Here is a 21,979-nt window from a genome sequence, read left to right as displayed (position 1 = left end):
TGTAACTCAAAAAGTGTTTAGCCAAAATGGGGCAATTCTATATTAGACCTTATAAGACCTATTAGGTAAAGAGGAACTGATCACAAAACTAAAAGTTAATGGTAGCTTAGGTCCCAGTAATCGTGACTTGATCACATTTATTATGTGTAAACAGAATGAAGTCCAGACAAGTAATATATATATACTTGGTACTTTAATAGGGCCCATTTCACAAAACTGAAAACATTTATGAGCCAAATCAGCCGATATGGGACTGAATTAACAATGAAATAAAAGAGGCCAACATCACTATGCAAATAAACATGGGTTTCTGGAAAAGAGATCCTGTCAAACTAACTTGATATCTTTGATGAGATTACAAATGTGGTTGATAAACATAATAGTGTTGACGTAATATACTTGGATTTCTGTAATGCATGTGACTGGATACCACATAGCATTTTGATTAAAAAACTAGAACAATATAAAATTAACATTGCACGCATTAAATCGATAAAGACTGACTGAGAGATCTCAAAATGAACTATAACCAGGAAACTGTCATCAATCAGGATTGTTAGGGATTGGTTCGTGGCTTAACTCTACTTAACATTTTTATTAATTAATAATTGGAATTGGAAGAAAACAAAAAAAAAAAAATCCCTGATAAAGTTTGCAGATGACACAAAAATTAGGGGATTGGTAAATAATGAAAAGGACAGGTGTGATCCAGATGATGTGGTAAACTGGGCTCAAGTGTTAATATAGCTAAATGTAAATGTATATGTATGGGAACAAAGAACGTAGGCCTTACTTACTGGATGAGGGAATCTACCCTGTCAAGCAGTGACTCTGAAAAAAATTTTTTAGAGCTGTGGTGGATAATCAGCGGAACATGAGCTCCCAGTGTGATGCTGTGGCTGAAAGATTCAATGTGATCCTGCTATGCGTAAACAGGGGAACAAAGAGTAGGAGTAGAGAAGTTATTTTACCTCTATATTTGGCACTGGCGAAGAAGATATAACATGATCCAATGGCTGGAAGTTGAAACAAATTCAGACTGGAAATAAGGCGTAAATTTTTAATGGTGAGAGTAATGAATCATTGGAACAATTTAGTTCCCATCCATTTACCAACATTCCGAGATATGTTATCAAAGACAGGTCCTTTTATATTGTTCTGATGCAAGGAAATTCATTATAATTTTGTTTTTATACTTTTTAGCTGGAGATGGAATTGAATCAAAACCTTGGATCATAGAATCTCTGAACTTTTGGGAAGTTTGGATCAGAACTATGTGACTTGGTTCCATCTCCATTATTAACTAAAAATATGGTAGTAAGGTAGATTTCAAGGTCAAGGCTAAAAAATCTTATGAGAAAATAAAGAGAACCTATAGACGTGGGATATGTTAATTTTCATAAAGCAAGGATACTGTAATAAATATTTACCCTGCTTTTAAATGGCGTTATAAACCTCTCCTTGTTGTCTTCATAATTAGGGTGTGTATTTTATATATACAATATATATATCCCTAGGATTGTGAATCTTTGTGTAGAAGCATTTCAGACCTGACTAAGGGCTTATTTACATAATTAGTTCACAGCAAGCTGGAGTACCCCTAACTAGCCTGCTGTAGAAGATCTGCATGTGAACCCTTGCTGACGTGCATTACAAGTTCATTAGTGTGCTTTGATCTAGTCCCCTTTCAGTTCAAAGAGTGCAAACAAACTGTTAATGTATGTCAGCAGTGTCCATAGATAGTCAACAGCAGGATAATGTGGGTTCGAGTCACACCTCAACTTGCTTCAAAATAGATGTTGATGTAGACGAGACATAAGTTATGCTTTGAATCAAATTTTGCTCAGAACGGTACCATATTTTACATATAGCATCATTTATATTTTGAGCCCTCTAATAGGCCATGCAACCAGCTATTATCTTTTTATTCTCTAGTGAAATATAATTACCTTAGGAATGACGGGTCATTATTCTCCAACTTTTGCTAATGCACTATAAGGTCTGATAATTAAATAATGAATACATTTTTATTTCTTTTTAAAGTGGAATAATTAGTCTGCTGTTCCCAATTCTCATATAACTCATTCCTCTTTCCCTTGCACTCTATTTTCCCACCTAGCCCTCGGTTTTTTTCTTCCCACCCGTGCCAACCTCCCAAATGGTAGGCCTATAAGTTTAATTTTCATGTAAAAGTTTGAATTGCAAGCCTTAAAATACATCCCAATTCAATGCAATGAAGTTAAGTCATCAGCCACTTTTCTAGTGCTGCTGAGTGCCTGGCTGAAAAAGTCAGGCAGCAATTTCCCTTTAAAATCCGTCCCCAAGGAGTACTCACAGATGATACTTCAAAGGGAAACTACTGCTTCCCCTCTTTGCCTAGCTGTGGTCCTCAGCAGTGCTAGAGAAGTGGCAGAATAGCTTTTAGCTTTCCTAGGTTGATTTAAAAGCTGTTTTTTTTATCACTCTCCCATAATAGTGTTTGTCTATTCTTCCTTGAAAGAAAACATGAAACTTGAAAGAATCCTAAAATATTGGGGGCCAAGGAGAGAGATTATGGAAGCTGCTGGGCATGAGGATGTGAAGACAGGTAGTTAAGGAGGTGGAAAGAGGAAGCTAAAGAAAGATTACAGACTTTTTGTTACTTTTCATAAAAAACCTATAAACAACAATAAAGAAGTACAAATGCCATTTAAAAATGGAGGAAGAATAAATATATAGTTAGCTTCTCCCTTCATTTCCACCCCTTGTCCTGTATGAACCTAGCTAACCTAATGGATATGGAATTTTACGGGTTTTTTATTACTACTGGTGGAGTTTCCACGTATGCACCAGTGGGGTGCATATCTGCAAAATCATCAGAAAGACTCTAGTAACCTGTGAAAATGTGACTTTGTGCAATTTTTGTGCAGGTTCAGAATCTAATGAAAATTCATAATGCTTTTGCTGATTTGATTCTTGCTTCTTTTTTTTTTCCTTAACATTAATCAGCTCCCACTTTACCGGACTATGAAGGAGTTGATGCATCTCTCAATGAAACTGCCACTACCATAACTGTACTGTTGAGACCAGCGCAAGCCAAAGGTGCTCCTATCAGGTATTTATTTAAAAAAAAAAAAAAAAAAAGGCAAGCATAGTTTCTGTAGTAAATTGCGGGTTGCCTAGCAGCTAATAAAGCAATTCATTCCTAAGTGATATTCATTTGACATTACTGTCAGGAGGTTTGTTTTTCTTGGTTAGACAAAGTCTACAAATAGACCTGTAGTTAATACGAGTAAATTCTTCAGAGGGTTTTAGATATTCATTATCTGAATGATCCACCTATCTGTTCTGTTTGAATTAGCCCACCCCCCAATATAGTACCATTATATTTCACTTACTCTCTTGGTATCTGTGGAATACGAGGTTTGAAAGTATTTGTCAGAAAGCAGATTTGAAGATAACACTACCCCTCCAGAATTTTAAATCAGCTATTATATAATGCATTTCATAGGCATGATTGGAAAATTGGAAGCTAGGAGGAAATAGTAGAATAGTATTGGTAAATATAAATTATTTGACCTTTTTTTCTTCCAGAAGTGCCTATTAGAAATCATGTTGTAGCTCTTAAATTTTATTTGGGGTGTCTCTTAATAATATTAAAATATTTCGTGTTATGTTAACTTTGAGGAAGTTTTCCTCTCTGCTCCCAGTAAAAAAATAATTTAATCCTGTTTTAATTTCTCATTGTTGGTGGGAAATCCAGGTTATGTTATTTGACTTCTCTTTGACAAAGATGTTTTTTTACCAATGTTTTTACTTGAATAGGACAGTACTTTATCCACATTAAGGTACGGAAAATGAGCTGTTTATAAACACCATTTTTATTCAGAGTAAAACAATCTTAAGTGTAGTTTGGTACTGTTGGATGCATAGCTTACTTAGAAAGTATTTGTGTTTAGATGTTTACATCTGTAGGATTGGTCACCATTTCAATCTCTCAGATGCCTAGTTGTATAGATAAACCAAATATGGACTAACCAGATTTCAGTCCATCTCATCACAGATATGGAGAGTTTGTAATTCTAGAGCCTTGCTGTTGGTGTTGTTAATTTGATTATTGGTACAGGAGTTAACTACCCAGATTAATTTCTTTTTTAGGAATTATATTAATAAATAAAACTATAAACCAGGGGATAGTCAATTGTTTTTTTTGTTAGGGTCCAAATCTCTTGGTTAAGGTATATTCAAGGTCCAGACTCCAGAGAAAGTAATAATAATGAAAAAAAAAACCCAATAATGATGATAAGTAAATAAAAAAATGTCAGGGCCTGTTCAAAAGTGTCTTGCGATTCAGATTTGGCCCCCAGTCTGCCTATTGACTGCCCCTGCTATAAACCATTGAAACATCTGGATAGTAACATATAGTATTCTTCAAGTGGTGGTCTCTATATATAGTCCCCTGTAGGTACGTATGCACTTTGTGAGCCTGACACTGGAGAATTCATTCAAGCGGTGTCCATTGTTCCGCATCTGCAACTCTGCTCTCTTCTTGCTCTGCACTGAGAGTATAAAGGGTAGCGTGTACCAACCGCTGCATGGTCTGAGTCAGAACCTCCAGTGGCCAGAGCTGCTCCTTTCTCTTCAGTTTCCTTTCTTCAAACCTGCCCATATTTCAAAACTTGTTAGTTTTATCTTTAGTGTTATGGGTTTTTTTAAGTTTAGCTAGTAACTAGTTAGATTCCCCAGCCTTGGAAACTCCTGGGGCTCCAGGTGCAGGAAATAGATTATGACCAGAATACTGGGCTTTCAAAATTGCATCTCCTGACCCTGCTAATTCTTGGTCAGTGATGACCTCTGGCACTGCCTTTGCTGCCTTGAGGAAGTGCATATCTTCACCAGGTGCTAGTATTGGTCACCTCTTCCCTAGTCATACCCAGCATGTATTGAAATTCCAGCTTAAAAAGTACCTAATGGAAAAGTCACAATACCTTGGACTTTCTTTGTCAACTACATCAACCCAACCTCTCCACTTGGCCAATATATACTTTTGATAGGATGCTCAGAAGTGGTGAACCACTATTGATGACATTTCCAAAGCCTCACATATCCTCTTGTCACCATGTAGCATTCTTTTACCATAACTGGAGTGCAATAACAATGAACAAGTGGGTAGTGGACATCATACCTTCCAGCTATACCATCAAGTTTTTCTCCCTATCCCTTTCCCCTTCCTCTTCAGGGATCAATCTCATGAGGATATCCTCTTCTAGAAGATAGAATCTCTCCTCCTGCAGGTGCCTCATTAACACCAAGGAAAAGAAATATTTCCTAGTTTCCAAAAAGAAGGGGAGTGGAGACCCATTCTCAACCTGTAACTACTTAACACTTGTATTCAAAAACTAAAATTCCATATGGTTACACTGGCATAATTAATACTACCCCTGGAAAAGAACACATGGTTCATAGCTCTGTATACCAAAGAGGTGTACTTTCATGTGGCGATTCCCCCTGCCCGCAGAAAACTCCTCAGGTTTATGGTGGGTGCTGACCACTATTAATATAGGGTGTTTCCATTTGGTCTCGAACTGGACCTCTAGTCTTCACAAAAGTGTTCTACTAGTAGCAGCACAGACTGGCTTCTCCATCTTCCCATATTTGGATGACTGACTTCTCGCTGGCAGGCATGCTTAAAAGCCTGTGCATCAACTTCATCCCTGCAGCATCTTGGGTGGGGGAGAGGAGATCGAACCAGTGAAATTTTAAAGTGAAAAATGGAGCAGAGAACAGACAGTGGAAAACAGAGACAGTGAAACAAGAATTGTAAAAGTGAAGATGTTGGGGGAAAGGGAAGAGTGTGTGTGTGTGTATATATATACACCTCACATAGAATTACATTTAAATCATAAAGAATTACATTTGAAAAAATTGTTTGCTCATATTACAGGAAAAATGGTTTGCTGGTAGTTTTGCAAACTCAAGAACTAAATTAAGAGGTTCTTAGAACACATCCCTACCCATTCTGATTGAAGAAGCAACAAAGAGATGAACAGTGGAGTTATGCAATAAACAGTAGGGACTATATTTGGCGGTAAAAAACTTACTACTTTTTATTTATATGCCGTAATTTTTCAGCTGTGGTAGCTTTAAAGAAAAGAGTGCATAGAGTAGCACAGAAATCCAGAAACAAATATTGAAGTTAAATCAAATTCACAAACTCTTAATTGGTCAGACTGTGACATCCACCACTAGTGTTTCAGGAATTTTTTCCTTCCAGCTTCATCAGTCACAAACCATCTTTATACCATGGTGATCCATGAAGAGGATGCAGAATACTGATCATTGAAGATAACTATTAGCCTGGTAGGGTATTGTATTGTTGTGGTCTGTTGGCAGAACAGTATTTTTTCATCAGGGAGTTTTGAAACTACTGGTTCTATTAGCCAATAAAATAGATCCTTCACCCTAGCAAGGAAGATGCCCTCTCCTCAAAATAGTTGATGTAAAAGGCCATCCATGACAAAGTTACTACCTCTGCTTCCATACCCAGCACTATAACAAGATCAAAGAATGGCCAGTTACCTGTGTTTAAATGGAAGCACTTGGGACAAGCCATTGAAAGTCATAGTGGCCATGAGATTCAATGCTTGACATGTTCAAATTATTGTACATATATTAATTCTTGCAAGACTAGGAGAAGGGGGGAGAGAAACAAGTGTGTCATCTTATTTTGCCAGTGGGGAAACTGAGGTTCCTTGCCCACAGCAACAGAGGGTGTGAGAGAAATAGCTGAGGTTAAATTCCGAACGTCTCAACTTCCTGTTTTCTATCTTCTTCTTCATTTGCCCCCATTTCCTGTTTGTTTTTAAATATAAAGATTTTGAATACATGCAGTAAAGCACAACACTCTGTATGGATCATAAACAGTATTGTAGAGTACAGCCTATGGTAAAGTGATATCCAGAGACTCACCGCTAAGTCTCCTCTTACTGGTACTATGATGTAGTACAGTGTTCTATATACCCTGCTCAGGAAAGCCTTTTCTGTGATGAACTACAGAATAACTAACTTGCATATTTTGGTCTCTTGTATATATATTTATAAACAATGTTACATTTATATATATATATATAAGCTTAAAGAATATATGCAGCTGAACATTTGATTAAAAATGAGAAAAGGGGCAGAATGTTAAACCCTTTATGAAGGTTATTGTTAACATTGAAAACAAAAACAAAAATATCACTTTGCCTTGCCCAATAATCAATAATAGACATCTGTTCCCACTCTGTCCTCCTTGGATCCAGCACGGTGTTTGCAGGAAGGTGCATTGTGAGCCATAGACTCTAATAATTGCATCAAGCCAAATCCAGATAGTGAAGAAACTCATCTGAGTTGTATAATGAACAAAGCTTAGGCTGAGATACTCAGATACTATGGTGATGGGCATGTCTAATAACCTGGACCATTCTACATAATATGAAAAGCTCTTAACTCTTTCCCTCTTAATTAGAGCACTTGGTAAACTGCATTAACCATAAAGAACCAACATTTTCCTAGATGGGTTAATGTAGACAGGTATGCATTATGACACAAAGTGATCATATTTGTAACATAAAATAGAACCACTAAATATAAACTAAAAATATGGCAGCATCTTAGGCAAACCCTAAAAGAGAATGAATTAGTTCTCTCTTCGAGTGATTGCTCATATGCATTCCAATATAGGTGAGTGCGCGCCCCGTGCACGAGCCTCCGGAAGCTTTTCTGCGCCTAGCAATCCCCTGCGGGTCGGCTCCTGCGCCCCCTGGAGTGCCGCGCTCATGTCGCGGTATATAGGGACCCTGCCGACCCCGTGGCCTCCAGTTCCTTCTTTCCGCCCGTGACGGTCTTTTGGAACGCTGCCCCTTGCTTTACCGCAAGTAGCAATCTCCTCCTACCTGTTATAGTTTTATAGTTATTGTTAGTTAGTTAGTTGTTTAACTTTAATAGTTAAAAAAAAAAAAAAAAAAAAGTTTTTTCGCAGTTTTAACGTAGTTAGTTAGCCCTTACGGGCTCCCGGCGCCATGCCGGGCACTTCGGGGTTCAAAGCCTGCGCTGAGTGCTCTAAGGCTTTCCCGATCAGCGACCCGCACGATCGCTGTCTTCGCTGCCTGGGCGAACTTCACAGGAAGGACAAATGCCGCATTTGCAAGTCCTTCAAGCCCAGGACTCAGAAGGAGCGGGATGCCCGCCTGCGGACGATCCTAATGGAGTCGGCGCTTCGTCCAGTCTCCGAGCCCTCGGGGTCTCCGTCGGCACCGAGCATCTCATCGGCGCACAGCGCGGCACCGGCGCACAAGGTGCCGAAGAAAAAGAAGCGGCTGGAGACTGTGTCTATGGGCTCCCCCCTGCTACCTGTACAGCAGGGGGTACAACAAGAGCCGACACAGGCGTCTCCACGCAGGGAGCCTCCCCCGACCCCGGGGGGTGGGGGACCTCTCCTGAAAGGGCCGTCGATGCCGGAGGCATTTGTAGCGGCACGGGCTCTCATGGCCATGCCGACGCCTCCATCCTCCCCTCGGCCGAGGGAGTCAGGGTTGGCGTGTCGGGGTAGATCCGTGCTGGGTTACCCCGGTGGGCAGCGGAGACAGGAACCATTGTCTCCCCCCAGACGGTCGAGGACGGGGGAAGCGGGAACTCCCCCTCCTCGCTCCGACCTTAGGTCGTCGAGCACCTCGGTACCACAGCAACGGGAGCGGTCTAGAGGTTCCGAGAGCAGCCGCTCTCCATCGGCCACCAGATCCTCAGTGTCCCGCCACCGTCTGGACAGCCAGCCGGCACCGAGAGACGCTGACCATCCTCGCACTTCGGTGCACAGCTCTCGGCACCGGTCGCCAGGCAAGGACTCTCGGCACCGATCTGGCTCGCCTGCGGAGCCGAGATACGTAGAACATCCACGCGGGCGCCGCTCTCGCTCCTCGGTGCGCAGCTCCCGGCACCGAACTCCCTCGCCCAGAGATGACCGGCACCGATCCCGCTCTCGGCACCGGTCGGACTCTCGGCACCGAGCTCCACGGCGCCGCTCCGGCTCTTGGCCCCGCTCTGGCTCTCGGCACCGCTCCAGCTCTCTGCACCGCTCCGGCTCTCGGCACCGATCAAGATCCCCGGTCCGGGCCCGCGCGCATTCCCGGGACAGTCACCGCTCCCGATCCGCTGGTAGCCGTCGGGGTCCCGCTGATCCGGAGCCTTACCACCACTCACCGTCAGCGAGGGGCCCCAGACTCAGCCCGAGGCGGTCCCCGGCACCGCATGTTTCGGCACGCAGGGACTCTCCGGGGCACCGGAGAAGACACAGCCGTGGGAGAGACCGCTCCAGGTTGCCGGTAGCTGACCGCCGCAGAGCCAGGAGGTCCCGGGGGAACTCGTCTAGCTCCAGCCGTTCTCCCCCTCGCCGTCATCGTAAATACCGCCGCAGCCGCTCCCGCTCCTCCAGGAGCAGATCACTGCCAGATCGGGGCAAGGACAAGGGGAAGCGCCCGAAATCGCGCAGCCCGGCATCTTGCGGGCCTGCAACGTCCGCGGCACCGGGACCGGTGCCGGCGTGGATGCAGGGGCCCTGGCAATGGCCCTACTGGGGGCCATGGCCTCAACAACTGACCCAGGGCACGGCGTCGGTTCCCTCAGTGGCAGTCCAGCCCCCGCCCCCACCTCCTAGTCAGGACAGACCGGACTCCTCGGACGAGGGGTCTGACCCTCTGGAGGGTCCTTCTACGGGTCCCCTTCACCAGTCCTCCTCCTCCTCTCCTCCGGACACTACCTCTAGGGACCTGAGGACTCCCCTTCCTGACTTCAAGACCCATCAGGAACTCCTCAAAAGGTTGGCTGATAACCTTCAGCTTGACCTGAAAGAGCTTTCGGAGGAGGAGGATCCTCTCTTCGGGACCTCGAGCTCAGCAGGCCCCTCCCGCGTCGCGCTCCCCGTCCATGACAGGGTGTTAAAGGTGGTCAAGCCCCTGTGGGAGACTCCAGCATCTCTGTCTGCCACCTCTAAGACGGCGGAGCGCAAATATTACATTCCCTCCCAAGGGTTCGAATACCTCTACAACCATCCCCCCCCGGGTCGTTGGTTGTGGATGCTGTCAATCAACGGGACAGACAAGGGGCCCAGTTGAGTACTCCAAAGAATAAAGAAAACAAAAAACTTGACGTATTGGGGAGAAAAATTTATTCGACTGCGGCATTACAGCTACGCATCGCGAATCACCAAGCGCTCCTGGGCAGGTATAATCTGAACCTGTGGGCTTCCCTCCAAAGGTTCCTCCACGCATTACCATCAGACATGGCGGAGGACTATAACACCATCCTGCAGGAGGGAGCGACAGTCGCGGGAGCAGCCCTCCAATCCTCGAGCGATGCCACCGACGCGGCAGGAAGGGCCATGGCATCGGGCATTGTGATGCGCCGGTCGGCGTGGCTGCAATCTTCTGGCCTGTCGTTGGAGGTGCAACAGGCCATCCAAGATCTGCCCTTTGATGGCGCGGGCCTGTTTTCGGACAGAACAGACAGTAAATTACACGCCCTCAAGGATTCTCGGGCCACCCTTAAATCCCTAGGCCTCTATGTGCCACAGGCCACAAGGTGCCAGGGCAGACAGCAACCCCAACGGCAGCAGCAACAACAGCCTGCCTCTAGACTGCCTCCTCGACCCCCTCCACCTAGGCGAGGCCGAGACCGTTTTAGGCAGTCAAACCGCCGAGACCGCCAAGGCCCTGCAGGGGGCTCCCAGCAGGGCCAGCAAAAGAACAACAAGCGGTCCTTTTGACGGGACGCTCGAGGGCAGCTCCTTAACACTCTCCATCCCACTGGATTCCACTCTACCCTTTACGGACAGACTGCATCCCTTCCTCCGAGAGTGGCAGGGGATAACCTCGGACCGCTGGGTGCTCAGCGTAGTGAGACGAGGCTATGCTCTCCAACTCTCGGCATTCCCACCGGACTCTCCCCCTACCCCGTCCCTCTTCAGGGACCCATCTCACGAGCTACTCCTCGTCCAAGAGGTTCACTCTCTTCTCCGCCTTGGGGCGGTAGAGGAAGTTCCTCCCTCGGAGAGGGGCAGGGGGTTCTATTCCCGTTATTTCCTTATCCCCAAGGCAAAGGGAGGCCTCAGGCCTATTCTAGACCTTCGTCGTCTGAACAGATTTATCAGACGCCTCAAATTCCATATGCTCTCCCTAGCCTCCATCATTCCCGTTCTGGATCCAGGGGATTGGTATGCTGCCCTCGATTTAAAGGACGCCTACTTCCATATTTCCATCCTCCCTGGGCACAGACGTTTTCTTCGTTTTATGGTAGCGGGTGCCCACTACCAATTTTCGGCCCTACCCTTTGGCCTCTCCTCAGCGCCCAGGGTCTTCACAAAATGCATGGCGGTGGTAGCTGCCCACCTCCGGCGCAGAGGCGTCCAGATCTTCCCCTACCTCGACGATTGGTTAATACGGGGAAGATCCAGGGTTCATGTACAGAACAGTCTAGCCCTGACCTGCGCAACTTGCACCAGACTGGGCCTGCTCATCAACGAGCAGAAGTCCACACTCACCCCAGTGCAGCGGATAGACTTCATCGGGGCCACCCTAGATGCAGTCCAAGCCAGGGCTTTCCTCCCCTGGCCCGATTCCAGGCCATGACCGCCATCATTCAGGAGTTATTCAGATTTCCCACGACGACAGCCAGGCGCTGCCTTCAGCTGTTGGGACACATGGCGGCATGTACATATGTGGTGAGACTAGCTCGCCTCAAACTCAGGCCCCTCCAAGGTTGGCTGACTTCGGTGTACACCCCATCCAGACATTCACTCTCCAAGGTGGTCACCATCCCAGCCCAGGTCCTAACGTCCCTCAACTGGTGGACAGACCCGAGGGAGGTACTTCGGGGGGTTCCCTTTGCAGACTTAACCCCATCTGTGACCCTGATAACGGACGCTTCCGACATGGGCTGGGGAGCCCACATGAGCCGCGACCTCAGCACGCAGGGTCTATGGTCGCCACACGAGCTACACCTTCACATCAATGTCAGGGAGCTACGTGCAGTCCGTCTCGCCTGCAGGGTCTTCCTCAGGTTCCTAACGGGCAGAGTAGTGCATGTCCTCATGGAAAATACAGCAGCCATGTTTTATATAAACAGGCAAGGGGGGGCACGCTCCTCCACTCTGTGCCAGGAAGCGATAGAGCTATGGGACCTTGCGGTGAGGCACGATTTTCACCTCTCTGCCTCTCACCTCCCCGGGGTCAGGAACGACGAGGCGGACCGCGTGAGCAGGTCGTTCTTACCCCGCCACGACTGGTCGCTCCACAAGGAGGTGGTGTCTTTTCTCTTCCACAAGTGGGGCACTCCCCAACTGGACCTGTTCGCCTCTGCGTGGAACAAGAAGTGCCGGAGGTTCTGCTCACTCCGGGGACGCGAGCAGGGCTCCCTCTCGGACGCCTTTCTAATGGACTGGATGGGGCCCCTGATGTATGCGTTTCCCCCCGTCCCATTACTCCCCAGAGTGCTCCTAAAAATCAAGAGGGACAAAGCGAATGTTATTCTCATTGCACCAGCCTGGCCCCAGCAACACTGGTTCAGTATGCTACTGGACATGTCCATTGCCGAGCCGATACCGCTTCCAACACGATACGACCTCCTCTCCCAGGACCGGGGTCGTCTTCTACACCCGGACCTGGACTCTCTCCACTTGATGGCATGGAGGCTCTGTGGTTGACTGAGGGAGAGAGAGCTTGCTCAACACAAGTACAGCAGGTTCTCCTAGGGAGCAGGAAGCCTTCCACTCAGGTGCTGTATAAGGCTAAGTGGAAGCGCTTTACCTTTTGGGCAGAGTCCCGGGGGATCTTACCTAGCTCATCGCCTATACAGGCAATCCTAGAGTACCTCCTACACTTAAAGATGCAGGGCCTCACGCTTGCCTCCCTGAGGGTACACCTGGCGGCCATCTCGGCCTTCCACCGGCCGATGGAAGGGAGGTCTATCTTCTCTCATCCTATGTCCTGTAGATTCCTGAAGGGGATAGAGAGATTATATCCGCACGTTCGTGACCCGGTACCTCTCTGGGACCTGAACTTGGTTCTCTCCATGTTAACGGGACACCCATTTGAGCCCATGGCTACATGCCCTTTGCTAGTCCTGTCCGGGAAGGTAGCCTTCCTAGTAGCCATTACTTCGGCCAGACGGGTCTCCGAGTTGAGAGCTTTGACCTCGGAGCCCCCTTATACTGTCTTCTATAAAGACAAAGTGAGGCTGAGACCCCACCCAGCATTCTTACCGAAGGTGGTGTCTCAGTTTCACTGTAACCAAGACATTTTCCTCCCCGTGTTCTTTCCCAAACTGCACGGATCGGAGGCAGAGCAGAGATGGCACTCCCTAGATGTCAGGAGGGCTCTGGCCTTTTACATCGATCGTACAAGGCCATTCAGAAGGACAACCCAACTGTTCGTCGCGGTTGCTGAGAGAATGAAAGGCTTACCTGTCTCTTCTCAACGCATTTCTGCATGGATTACCGCCTGTATCCGCACCTGTTACGATCAGGCAAAGGTGCCGCTTCCCAGTACAGTGACGGCACACTCGACCAGAGCCCAGGCCTCGTCAGCGGCCTTCCTGGAGCGGGTGCCCCTGACGGACATTTGCAGGGCAGCGACCTGGTCATCTGTCCATACCTTCTCATCCCATTACGCCATCGTACAACAGGCAAGAGACGACGCGGCTGTAGGCAGAGCCATCCTAAGAAGGGCTACTCGACAGTGACTCCTACCCGCCTCCATGGTATGGCTACATAATCACCTATATTGGAATGCATATGAGCAATCACTCGAAGAGAGAAAACAAGGTTACTTACCAGTAACTGCTGTTCTTCGAGATGTGTTGCTCATATCCATTCCAAACCCACCCTCCGTCCCCGCTGTCGGAGTCGGCAGAAAGAAGGGACTGGAGGCCACGGGGTCGGCAGGGTCCCTATATACCGCGACATGAGCGCGGCACTCCAGGGGGCGCAGGAGCCAACCCGCAGGGGGTTGCTAGGGGCAGAAAAGCTTCCGGAGGCTCGTGCACGGGGCACGCACTCACCTATATTGGAATGGATATGAGCAACACATCTCGAAGAACAACAGTTACTGGTAAGTAACCTTGTTTTTTCAGTTTAGAAAGAGACATAGTAATTTATCAGAATCCATTAAGGCCTTTTCTTCCACCATGAAGGTACTGTCAGCCTCCCTTATATCCCCAAACTTCATGGTATTTGCAAAACAAAGAAATTCAGGCATATGGTCTCCACACTGAACCTTCAGTCTGGCTGAAAGAGTACAAAGAGTACATCAATTTTATCCTTGCTGTTACCATCATGAGTGTTTCTCTTCACTGAAGTTAAGCATGACTATAATACAATAAGAATATTTTCAGACCTTGAAAACCAGGCTTGCAGACTGTGGGATTTTGATTCCTTATTCTAGATGACAAGTATCCCTCCAAGAAATGCTCAGCACGCATTACCTGGCTATCTGTCCCTGAAATATGCATATTGCAATCAGTTATATATCACCAACATCTTAATACAGAAGATAAATGTAATACACTGAAATACTGAATTGCTTCAATACGTTTCAGTGAACATTACTACCAGTTTTAGTGAAACTTCACTCTGCTTACATTGATATTGACTTTCTGTTTTCATCATAAGCATGTTTCACTGTCAAAAAGAGCATTACCAGGTAGATGTTGAAAGATCCGCTGCTGCGCACCCTCCCTAGCTGCTCTGACAGAGCAGGGAAAGAGCTAAACTCTAGGTTCCCAGTCTCAAGGAGAACAGTACCGACTATCTTCTTGAGGAGTCTGCTGTATATTTTTCTTCCAAACCAGGCATCTATAGGTGGTCAAGAGATAAATGTATTTAATCACCTCTTTAATGTCCTCATTACTTCCAACTAATAGATGCCCATTGTTTATAATATAACTCTACTAATACTATCATTATTTTGCCTATAAAAATACAAAACTTCACTAAGATTGTTTTACTGTACTTCTGCCTCTGCCATCAACATAGCCCTCAGGAAACAGATGTTGCTTAATCCAACTCAAATCTACAGGTGGCTGTCAGTCACTTCTTAAAACATTACAGGCTGTGGTAGTCACAGTTGCAATCATGTCTTGCCTGTCAAGTGTTATCTCATAATCTCTAGTTTTCTTTATGGCCTCCTGAAGTTTTAAACCGAACTGCAGACAAGAAACACAAAAAGGGAGGGGACTTGGATGATTCAGAATTTGTTATAAGACGTGTAGTTTTTCATCACCAGACTAGTGGACAGTGAGTCGCGATTAAAAGTGGTTACCTTCCAGTGGTCCATATGAAGAAGTGACTTGCAGTCTGTTTCTGCAGGACATCCTAAACACGGCCAGTAAAACCATGATATTACCTCGCACCTTCAAATTTTATGCCACATGTATTACAAGGAATCTATTTCAGACACATTTTAGATATTTTTCAGGGGTGTTTTTTTTTTTAATTGGAAATGTGTCTATATCCCTCCAGCTGCTTTCTTTAAACCATGAGTCCAAAAATACAGACCACAGAGGCAGCAATTAAAACTTAGGTTAGTAATGAGACAGACTTCCAGTGAAACCTAGTAAGGGCCTCATCTGTAACTTGACCTGTTTAGCAACTGTTAAAGGAACAATGTGCCTTGTCTACAGTAGGCATTTAAAATGGGTTAGGTAGTACATGTTAAATCCTTGTCAAGATATGGCCTGAGTGTGGACAGTATTGTTTGGTTTTTTTGAGGTACGCTGGCAGAGTGGCAAGCATTGAGCCCCTTCATTTGTTCTTCACTTATTTGTACATGCTGTGGCGTTTTGGTTAACTAGGTCAGTTTGAGATAAGAAAATCTGTCTCTATATGCCAAAGCTCAGCCGAGCAGCAACATTGCCCGTTTCTCTCTCAGGTCTCTCTCTCCACTTACCTGCCCAGCTATCATTGCCAACAATCACAGAGCTTTTGGGCAGCAAGTCTATTCAACAGCTTCTCAAACACCATCTCTTTCTTTAGAGTGGCTCAAATGCTGTTTAACCAGCATGGGGGGATGGGGAATATTGCCCCTCCTTACTTCCAAACTTCATTTTTCTCTTCTTTATCTCTTTCTCTCATTTTCTTCTTCTTTTGTGTGCTGACTGCCAGCAAGGTGAAAGGAATGTGATTTGCGTCCTACAGATTTCTTCAGCTCCAGACACTGGCCCATGTAAGCGCCCTCATAGGGCATGGGGCCTCACCTACATATTAATGAATTTACCAAAAAAAAACCCCAAAAAATCTTAGTTGTGAAGCAGTTAGGGCTGCTACACAAACACATGCTTGACTCAAAAGCAAAAAAATGAAAAGTTAAGTCTCCTAACCATACATTTCCTCTACTCTTCCACCCAGATCATTATTACAACATCTGTACACCCGAGACCACATCCTGCAATCTTATGGATCTTCTCCATGTATCCCTTTACCAAACTACCCTCTCCTAACAGTCTTGGTTGTGGATGTTTGGTGTAATATGTATGTTCTGGGAGGGGATAGTTTTGATAAAGGGGGTGATGTAAGAATGGCATCCTCAAAGGTCCAGAGAGGATTATCTAAATATCCATAAGACTTCTTAGCCTCCAGTTTTGCATTCAGGGAACATTTCAAAAGACAGTATGCACAAGTGTTATTTTAAAATGATTTATGAGAGGGATAAAAAGATCTGGAGTTGGAGAATGGAAATAACCAATGTAAAAAAATATTCTTTGTCTGCTAATTACGGCACATAAAATTCACTTAAAAGAAATAATGCTAATTTTTTTCTTCTTAAGTATAAGAATTCATTACATAACCACAGGCATTCTACCAAACTCTGATTTGTACATGTTTCTGACCTTCCTTTTACAGTGTGTAGTTTTTAAGCTACAGGGACCCCCAAAAATGAGTTTCAGAATATTTACTTTTTTGGAAGGAGGAGGGGACTTCTAATTTATTAGAATTTGAAACCGATTTTCTGAAAATTCAAGCTTGACTCAGATTACCTACTGGATTCTTTGCAGTATATTTTATTGCAAAATACCAAAAACATTGCAGTGAATTAAATGGACACTGTTTAAAGTGAATTGGTTAATATGTAACTCTTCTACCCTATTTACTCCCTCAGTCAAATTTTTGGCTGATAAAAAGAAAATATTGGCCTCAAAGTGAATAAACTATTGACATGGTCACTCTAGAAGGACTGATATGCAACTGTGTTAAAACCTGCACTTCTGAGCTGAATGACACAACAGTATATTCCAGAAGATGGTTTTCTTGCAGTCACGTGTGCACAATGTGATTTTTCTTCCACTCTCCCTGCTGTCTTTATTTTTGTAAGCTGCCAGAATATTGTAATTGACAAGTTTCCTCCTATCCTGGCACTTCAAAGAGCAGAATGCTTGTCAATTCCAGTCTGCTCACAGGAAAGGAGCTGCAGAGAATGTGAAGCAACAGAGTGACACTTCCAAACCTCTGGTCAGTTTCACTCCTATTGTGAAGGCTTTTAAGCAGAAATGCAACTAACAATCTTGTCAGGTTAATTCAACTGTTTCTGCTCTTGCCTACTTGCCAGAGACAATTGGATGAGTGCATTTTTCAATTTCTGAGGTACAAACAATCTCTTCCCCCCAGTCATTGTTGAATGCTGGTAATGAGTTGGTAACGTATGGAAGTTATGTAGTACCCCAACAGGGAAAGAAGAATTTTAATCACCCCGTTCTCTTTAGAAAAGGTGATTTTGAAAAGTGACCAAGCTTTGGACCTTTTCAAGAAAGGTATTGGCAGGTTTGGGTTGGAGTTTTAATAGGCTGAATGCCATCTGCTTCAGCAATTTGTAATATTTTATCATTGACAACTGCAGAGAAATGAGGCAGTCTATTTTGGTGGAGTGGACAGATTTCTGTCCATCTGTGCTTGTATTACAGCATGTCACTTGTATTTTAGATCTGCATAGCTCTGAGCCAAGATAGATGCCATAGCAAGGTCAAGAGGTGGAGAAGCCTGTCAGCACATTCTGTCTCTAATGATATGACAACTGCAAATTGACTGCCTCCAGGTTGTGCTTGAAGCACTATTATGTTGGGCCTTGAAGCTGAGCTTTCTATGATATTATTTCAAAGGGAAATGCTAACTTCAGATGCTTCAGAATATCAGACAAAGAGTGTAATCTATTATAATGTCTATGGTTAATGTCAGATTCATTCATGGGTTGCTTAATAACAAAAATTTCAATGTTGAGAGGGATTTTTTTTGTTTTGCTTTGTTCCTTTATGTCTTTAGAAAATATGTTGAAAGAAACAGACAGTATTGAAAAAGTAAAAAAAAAAAAAAAAGAAATCGTATGTGTAAAATAAAATCAGTTAACAGTTTTTCTGCTCTAGGCTAGGCTGAAAGTGATTTCTTTCTGAAAAAAAATGCATAACACAGAAATGTAACTTTTAGATGGCTGAGTTGCATAGCTTTAGCAAAACTTTTGCAAGTTTTTGTTTGTTTTCCCCATCCATTGTCTTTTTGAACTGAACACAATGTCATTTGGCATCATGTTTTTGTGCAGTGTGAGATTTGAGAATCACAGATTACCTCCAACATTTTTTCTCTCTTTATAAAGTGCTTACCAGATTGTTGTGGAGGAGCTGCATCCACACCGAACAAAGCGAGAAACAGGCACAATGGAGTGCTACCAAGTTCCAGTCACATATCAAAATGCTGTAAGCGGAGGCTCACCATATTACTTTGCTGCTGAATTGCCCCCTGGTAACCTTCCTGAACCAGCGCCGTTCACTGTCGGTGATAATAGAACATACCAAGGGTTTTGGAACCCACCTCTGGCTCCTCGGAAAGGCTACAATATCTATTTCCAGGCCATGAGCAGTGTTGAGAAGGTAAGTACCAACTATATTTTCCTTTTAGAAATAGCTGAGAAGGTATCCTTGATGATGAATCTCAAAGTTAGATGCAGTTTGTGTTGGTGATGGTGCTGTTCTAACCTTGCATTGGCTTCTGTACTGTAACAGTATGGCTCTGAGCCATTCATATTTCACAGTGCACCTGCTTCTTAGGAAATGTTAGCTAAGAATTTAATAAATCTCAGAGTAATAGTTTGAGTGAAATAATTTCAGCTGTGTGATTTTTGCCTCCCCAGTAAATAACATCCTTTATTCTTTCCCTAACTCTCAATACTTGCACACCTCAAAAGATTAAATTACTGAAGGATAAAGAGAACCTAGGTTGCTCAGCAGGCTAATAAAATGATGTAAACTTTTCAGGGTTTTTACACCAAACATCAAATAAAACATAAAAATCCACTGATTGTGAGGTAACCCCATGCCCATGGTAGGTCTGCTTTAAGATTGCTTGACTGCTGTGAACTAGTTAAGGGTATGGCTTTGGGTCACCTTCATTTCCTCCTTACTTTTTCATTTTTGACTCAGCTGCTGAGCACTGCTGCTGATTCTGTGTGTATACTGAAAAGAACAAAATGACAGGAAGTTAAACTCTGCATAGGGTTCCAGATGTGAAAAACAACATGACTTTGTACATCTCATGCTGTTATCAGTAAATGATTTTCTTTTGTAAACTGAAATGGGCGGGGGGGGACTGTATTCAGCGCAGTAACTTGAGATATTTAAGAATTCAGTTTATGAATTATGCTTTAGATAAGTACAGTCCTATAGGAAATTGCTACATTCTGGGCATGGAGCCCCTATAGCAGGTGTGCAGGGGGATTAAGGGAAATTGCTGTGATATGCAGCTAGACTGAAGGCAAATGATCTTCACCAGGTCCTTCTGAAAGAAATAGAAGCCATTTGTACACTTCTATTTGGATTTCTGCTGTGGCTAATAATAAAGAAATCACGGCTATTGAATAGGTCTGCCATTGAGCCTTTTGAATGAAGTCTCACCTATACCTATAATTATGAAAATTGCTCCGTTATCATTATCAGGATAGGAAAAATGCAACGTCTTATGAAATTGCACACTGGAGCTGCTATGGAGCTGGAGGATTTTTTTGATGAGAGAGACTTTTTTCTCTCTAGACTTAATTGAGGGGAAGAAAAAATACCTGTCATGCACCCGTATGCATTATCCTCACTTTCTACATCAACCCTCCTAACAGCTTTGTTGGCTTCCTACAACTGAACTAGGTTCGGAGGAAATTTGTATTTCATACATTATGTAATGATTGAAAAATATAAACAATAAGAACTAATATAAAACACAAAATCAGATCCATGTAGTTTCTACTTTTTGACAGATAATGACCAGAAGGTGAGAGAGAAACTTATATATATCTTTTTTTTTTTTTTTTTTTTAATTTGATCTTTAGTTTGAGAGAGGCTGTGTGTGTTTGTGAAATGTTCTTCTCTGGTATGATGTAAAGGCTTGGGGCAGATTTCTGTTCACAGTTTTCATTAGTTTTGTTTTCAGTTGCTGGTATCTCTCAGTTTTACCACAACATACGTGGAATGCAGTTGTTCACCATGGCTCAAACCCTGCACAATATTTAAGCACGTGCTTAACTTCAAATCAGTGGGATGACCACATGCTTAAAATTAGGTGTGTGTGAAAGTGCTCTGCTGGGTTGGGGCCTAAATTACACAGCGGTTGCTTCAGAGAGTTTAAATGCAGATGCATACATGTAGCAGTACCTAAGGAAGATGCTCATTAGTTAAGGTTATATTGACATTTCCAGTGTAAATTCCTCTTGATTGAACCATGTCATATAAATATTCAGCTCTGGATTCACTTTATTAATTTTTACATCACAGATTTTCAAAGCAGTTGGCTCAGGCCTTTTGAGTTAAATAATTCTTGCATATAGTTAAGATATTTTTGGGAGGTGGTGGGAGGGGAGAATTAAGTCAGGAAAAGAATGAAGGATTTCTGAAGAAAATGACATAGATCCCAGGAAAGCAATGCTGCTTTGGGGGAAAAAAACCCAAATAAATCTTGTTGGGTTTAATAATTTTCTGATTACTTGTTAAAACAGACCTAAATGGCTTTAAAGGGCCAGTTACAGCCCGTCAAACAAACTTATATAACTTTTCTTGTTTTTTTTAATATTAGCTTTAAAAAATCTTATTACACATAGAGAGAGATCACCCAGAAGGCCAAGAAATTCAGTTAAGGTTGAGAGTGCCTCTTACCTTCTTACCTAGTGTGCATAACCAATTCATTTCTCTGGCTATTGAGTGATCTCATGCTGAACTGCTGATGGGGAAAAAATAAGTATAATTTGAGTCTCTATATAAATAAAATATGTGCAACCCCTTTTGTGGTAAAATACCTATACATCTGGAAAGTGTTTATAAATTGGTTAACAATTTTACTGAGCTTGCCAAATCTATAGAGGCAAAAAAAAATTTATTCATCAGGGTCCACTAATATTCCTTCACTACCCTGTGCAGTACTAATCTATAGCACAAATACCGTTTGTGAAGTAGGAGAAATTGAAATATTCACTTGACCGTATTTTCTTTAATTTCCCCCCCTCAACAGGAAACGAAAACTCAGTGTGTTCGAATAGCTACAAAAGGTAAGAGGTTTTTCCCCCTCCACCATGTTGCTTGCTTCAGACCTAATTAAATATGGCATTTCTATTAGAGAATATTTGTACTTATCCCCCATTATAGTGCCAGAAAAATACTTAGACTCACCTGGATGTCTTAACATGTAACGGGTTACCACTTCCTATTATTCCTGTTGTTCCTATGTTTTGGTGTTTGGCTGGGAGATTACTGTTCTACGAGTAAGCAGGATTTAGACAAAATAAGTAAAGCTCATTTCAGTAGTTTGTATTCTCCAGGGTCTTGTGCTTGTGGAGAGCTAGAGAATTGGAAGAAGCTAGTCAGCATGGACTCAAAAGTAGAGAGTACACTTGTTTAAATCTGTCTGTCATGCTGACATGTACTGGAGAGCTGGGAGTGGTTCATTATTCAA

At 43.7% G+C, this 21,979-nt stretch overlaps 1 protein-coding gene and 2 long non-coding RNA genes across 8 annotated transcripts in view; 1 reads left to right on the top strand and 2 right to left on the bottom strand.

The window, feature by feature from the left end:
• PTPRK (protein tyrosine phosphatase receptor type K) overlaps positions 1 to 21,979 on the top strand; it is a 546,210-nt gene that overhangs the window by 446,443 nt on the left and 77,788 nt on the right. For all 6 annotated transcript variants that reach the window (XM_067546724.1, XM_067546722.1, XM_067546723.1 and 3 more), the window contains 3 exons: positions 2,989 to 3,094; positions 18,648 to 18,921; positions 21,539 to 21,575. In XM_067546724.1, coding sequence (XP_067402825.1) covers positions 2,989 to 3,094; positions 18,648 to 18,921; positions 21,539 to 21,575 — 417 coding nt within the window. The remainder of the gene's footprint in view (positions 1 to 2,988; positions 3,095 to 18,647; positions 18,922 to 21,538; positions 21,576 to 21,979) is intronic.
• Positions 10,178 to 13,414, bottom strand: LOC137152159 (uncharacterized). The gene is made up of 3 exons (XR_010919455.1): positions 12,285 to 13,414; positions 11,555 to 11,701; positions 10,178 to 10,501 (listed from the first exon to the last, which is right to left on the bottom strand). It is a non-coding gene; the product is annotated as an uncharacterized lncRNA (long non-coding RNA).
• On the bottom strand, positions 13,512 to 21,872 carry LOC137152160 (uncharacterized). Its single transcript, XR_010919456.1, has 3 exons — positions 21,697 to 21,872; positions 14,709 to 14,863; positions 13,512 to 13,788 (listed from the first exon to the last, which is right to left on the bottom strand). It is a non-coding gene; the product is annotated as an uncharacterized lncRNA (long non-coding RNA).

This window comes from Emydura macquarii, unplaced genomic scaffold (assembly GCF_026122565.2).
Source record: "Emydura macquarii macquarii isolate MOO-44397 ecotype Brisbane River unplaced genomic scaffold, CSIRO-AGI_Emac_v2 contig_1146, whole genome shotgun sequence".
NCBI classification, from domain to species: domain Eukaryota; kingdom Metazoa; phylum Chordata; order Testudines; family Chelidae; genus Emydura; species Emydura macquarii.
The sequence above is the reverse complement of the archived record's forward strand: the minus strand, read 5'-3'. Positions and strand labels throughout refer to the sequence as shown.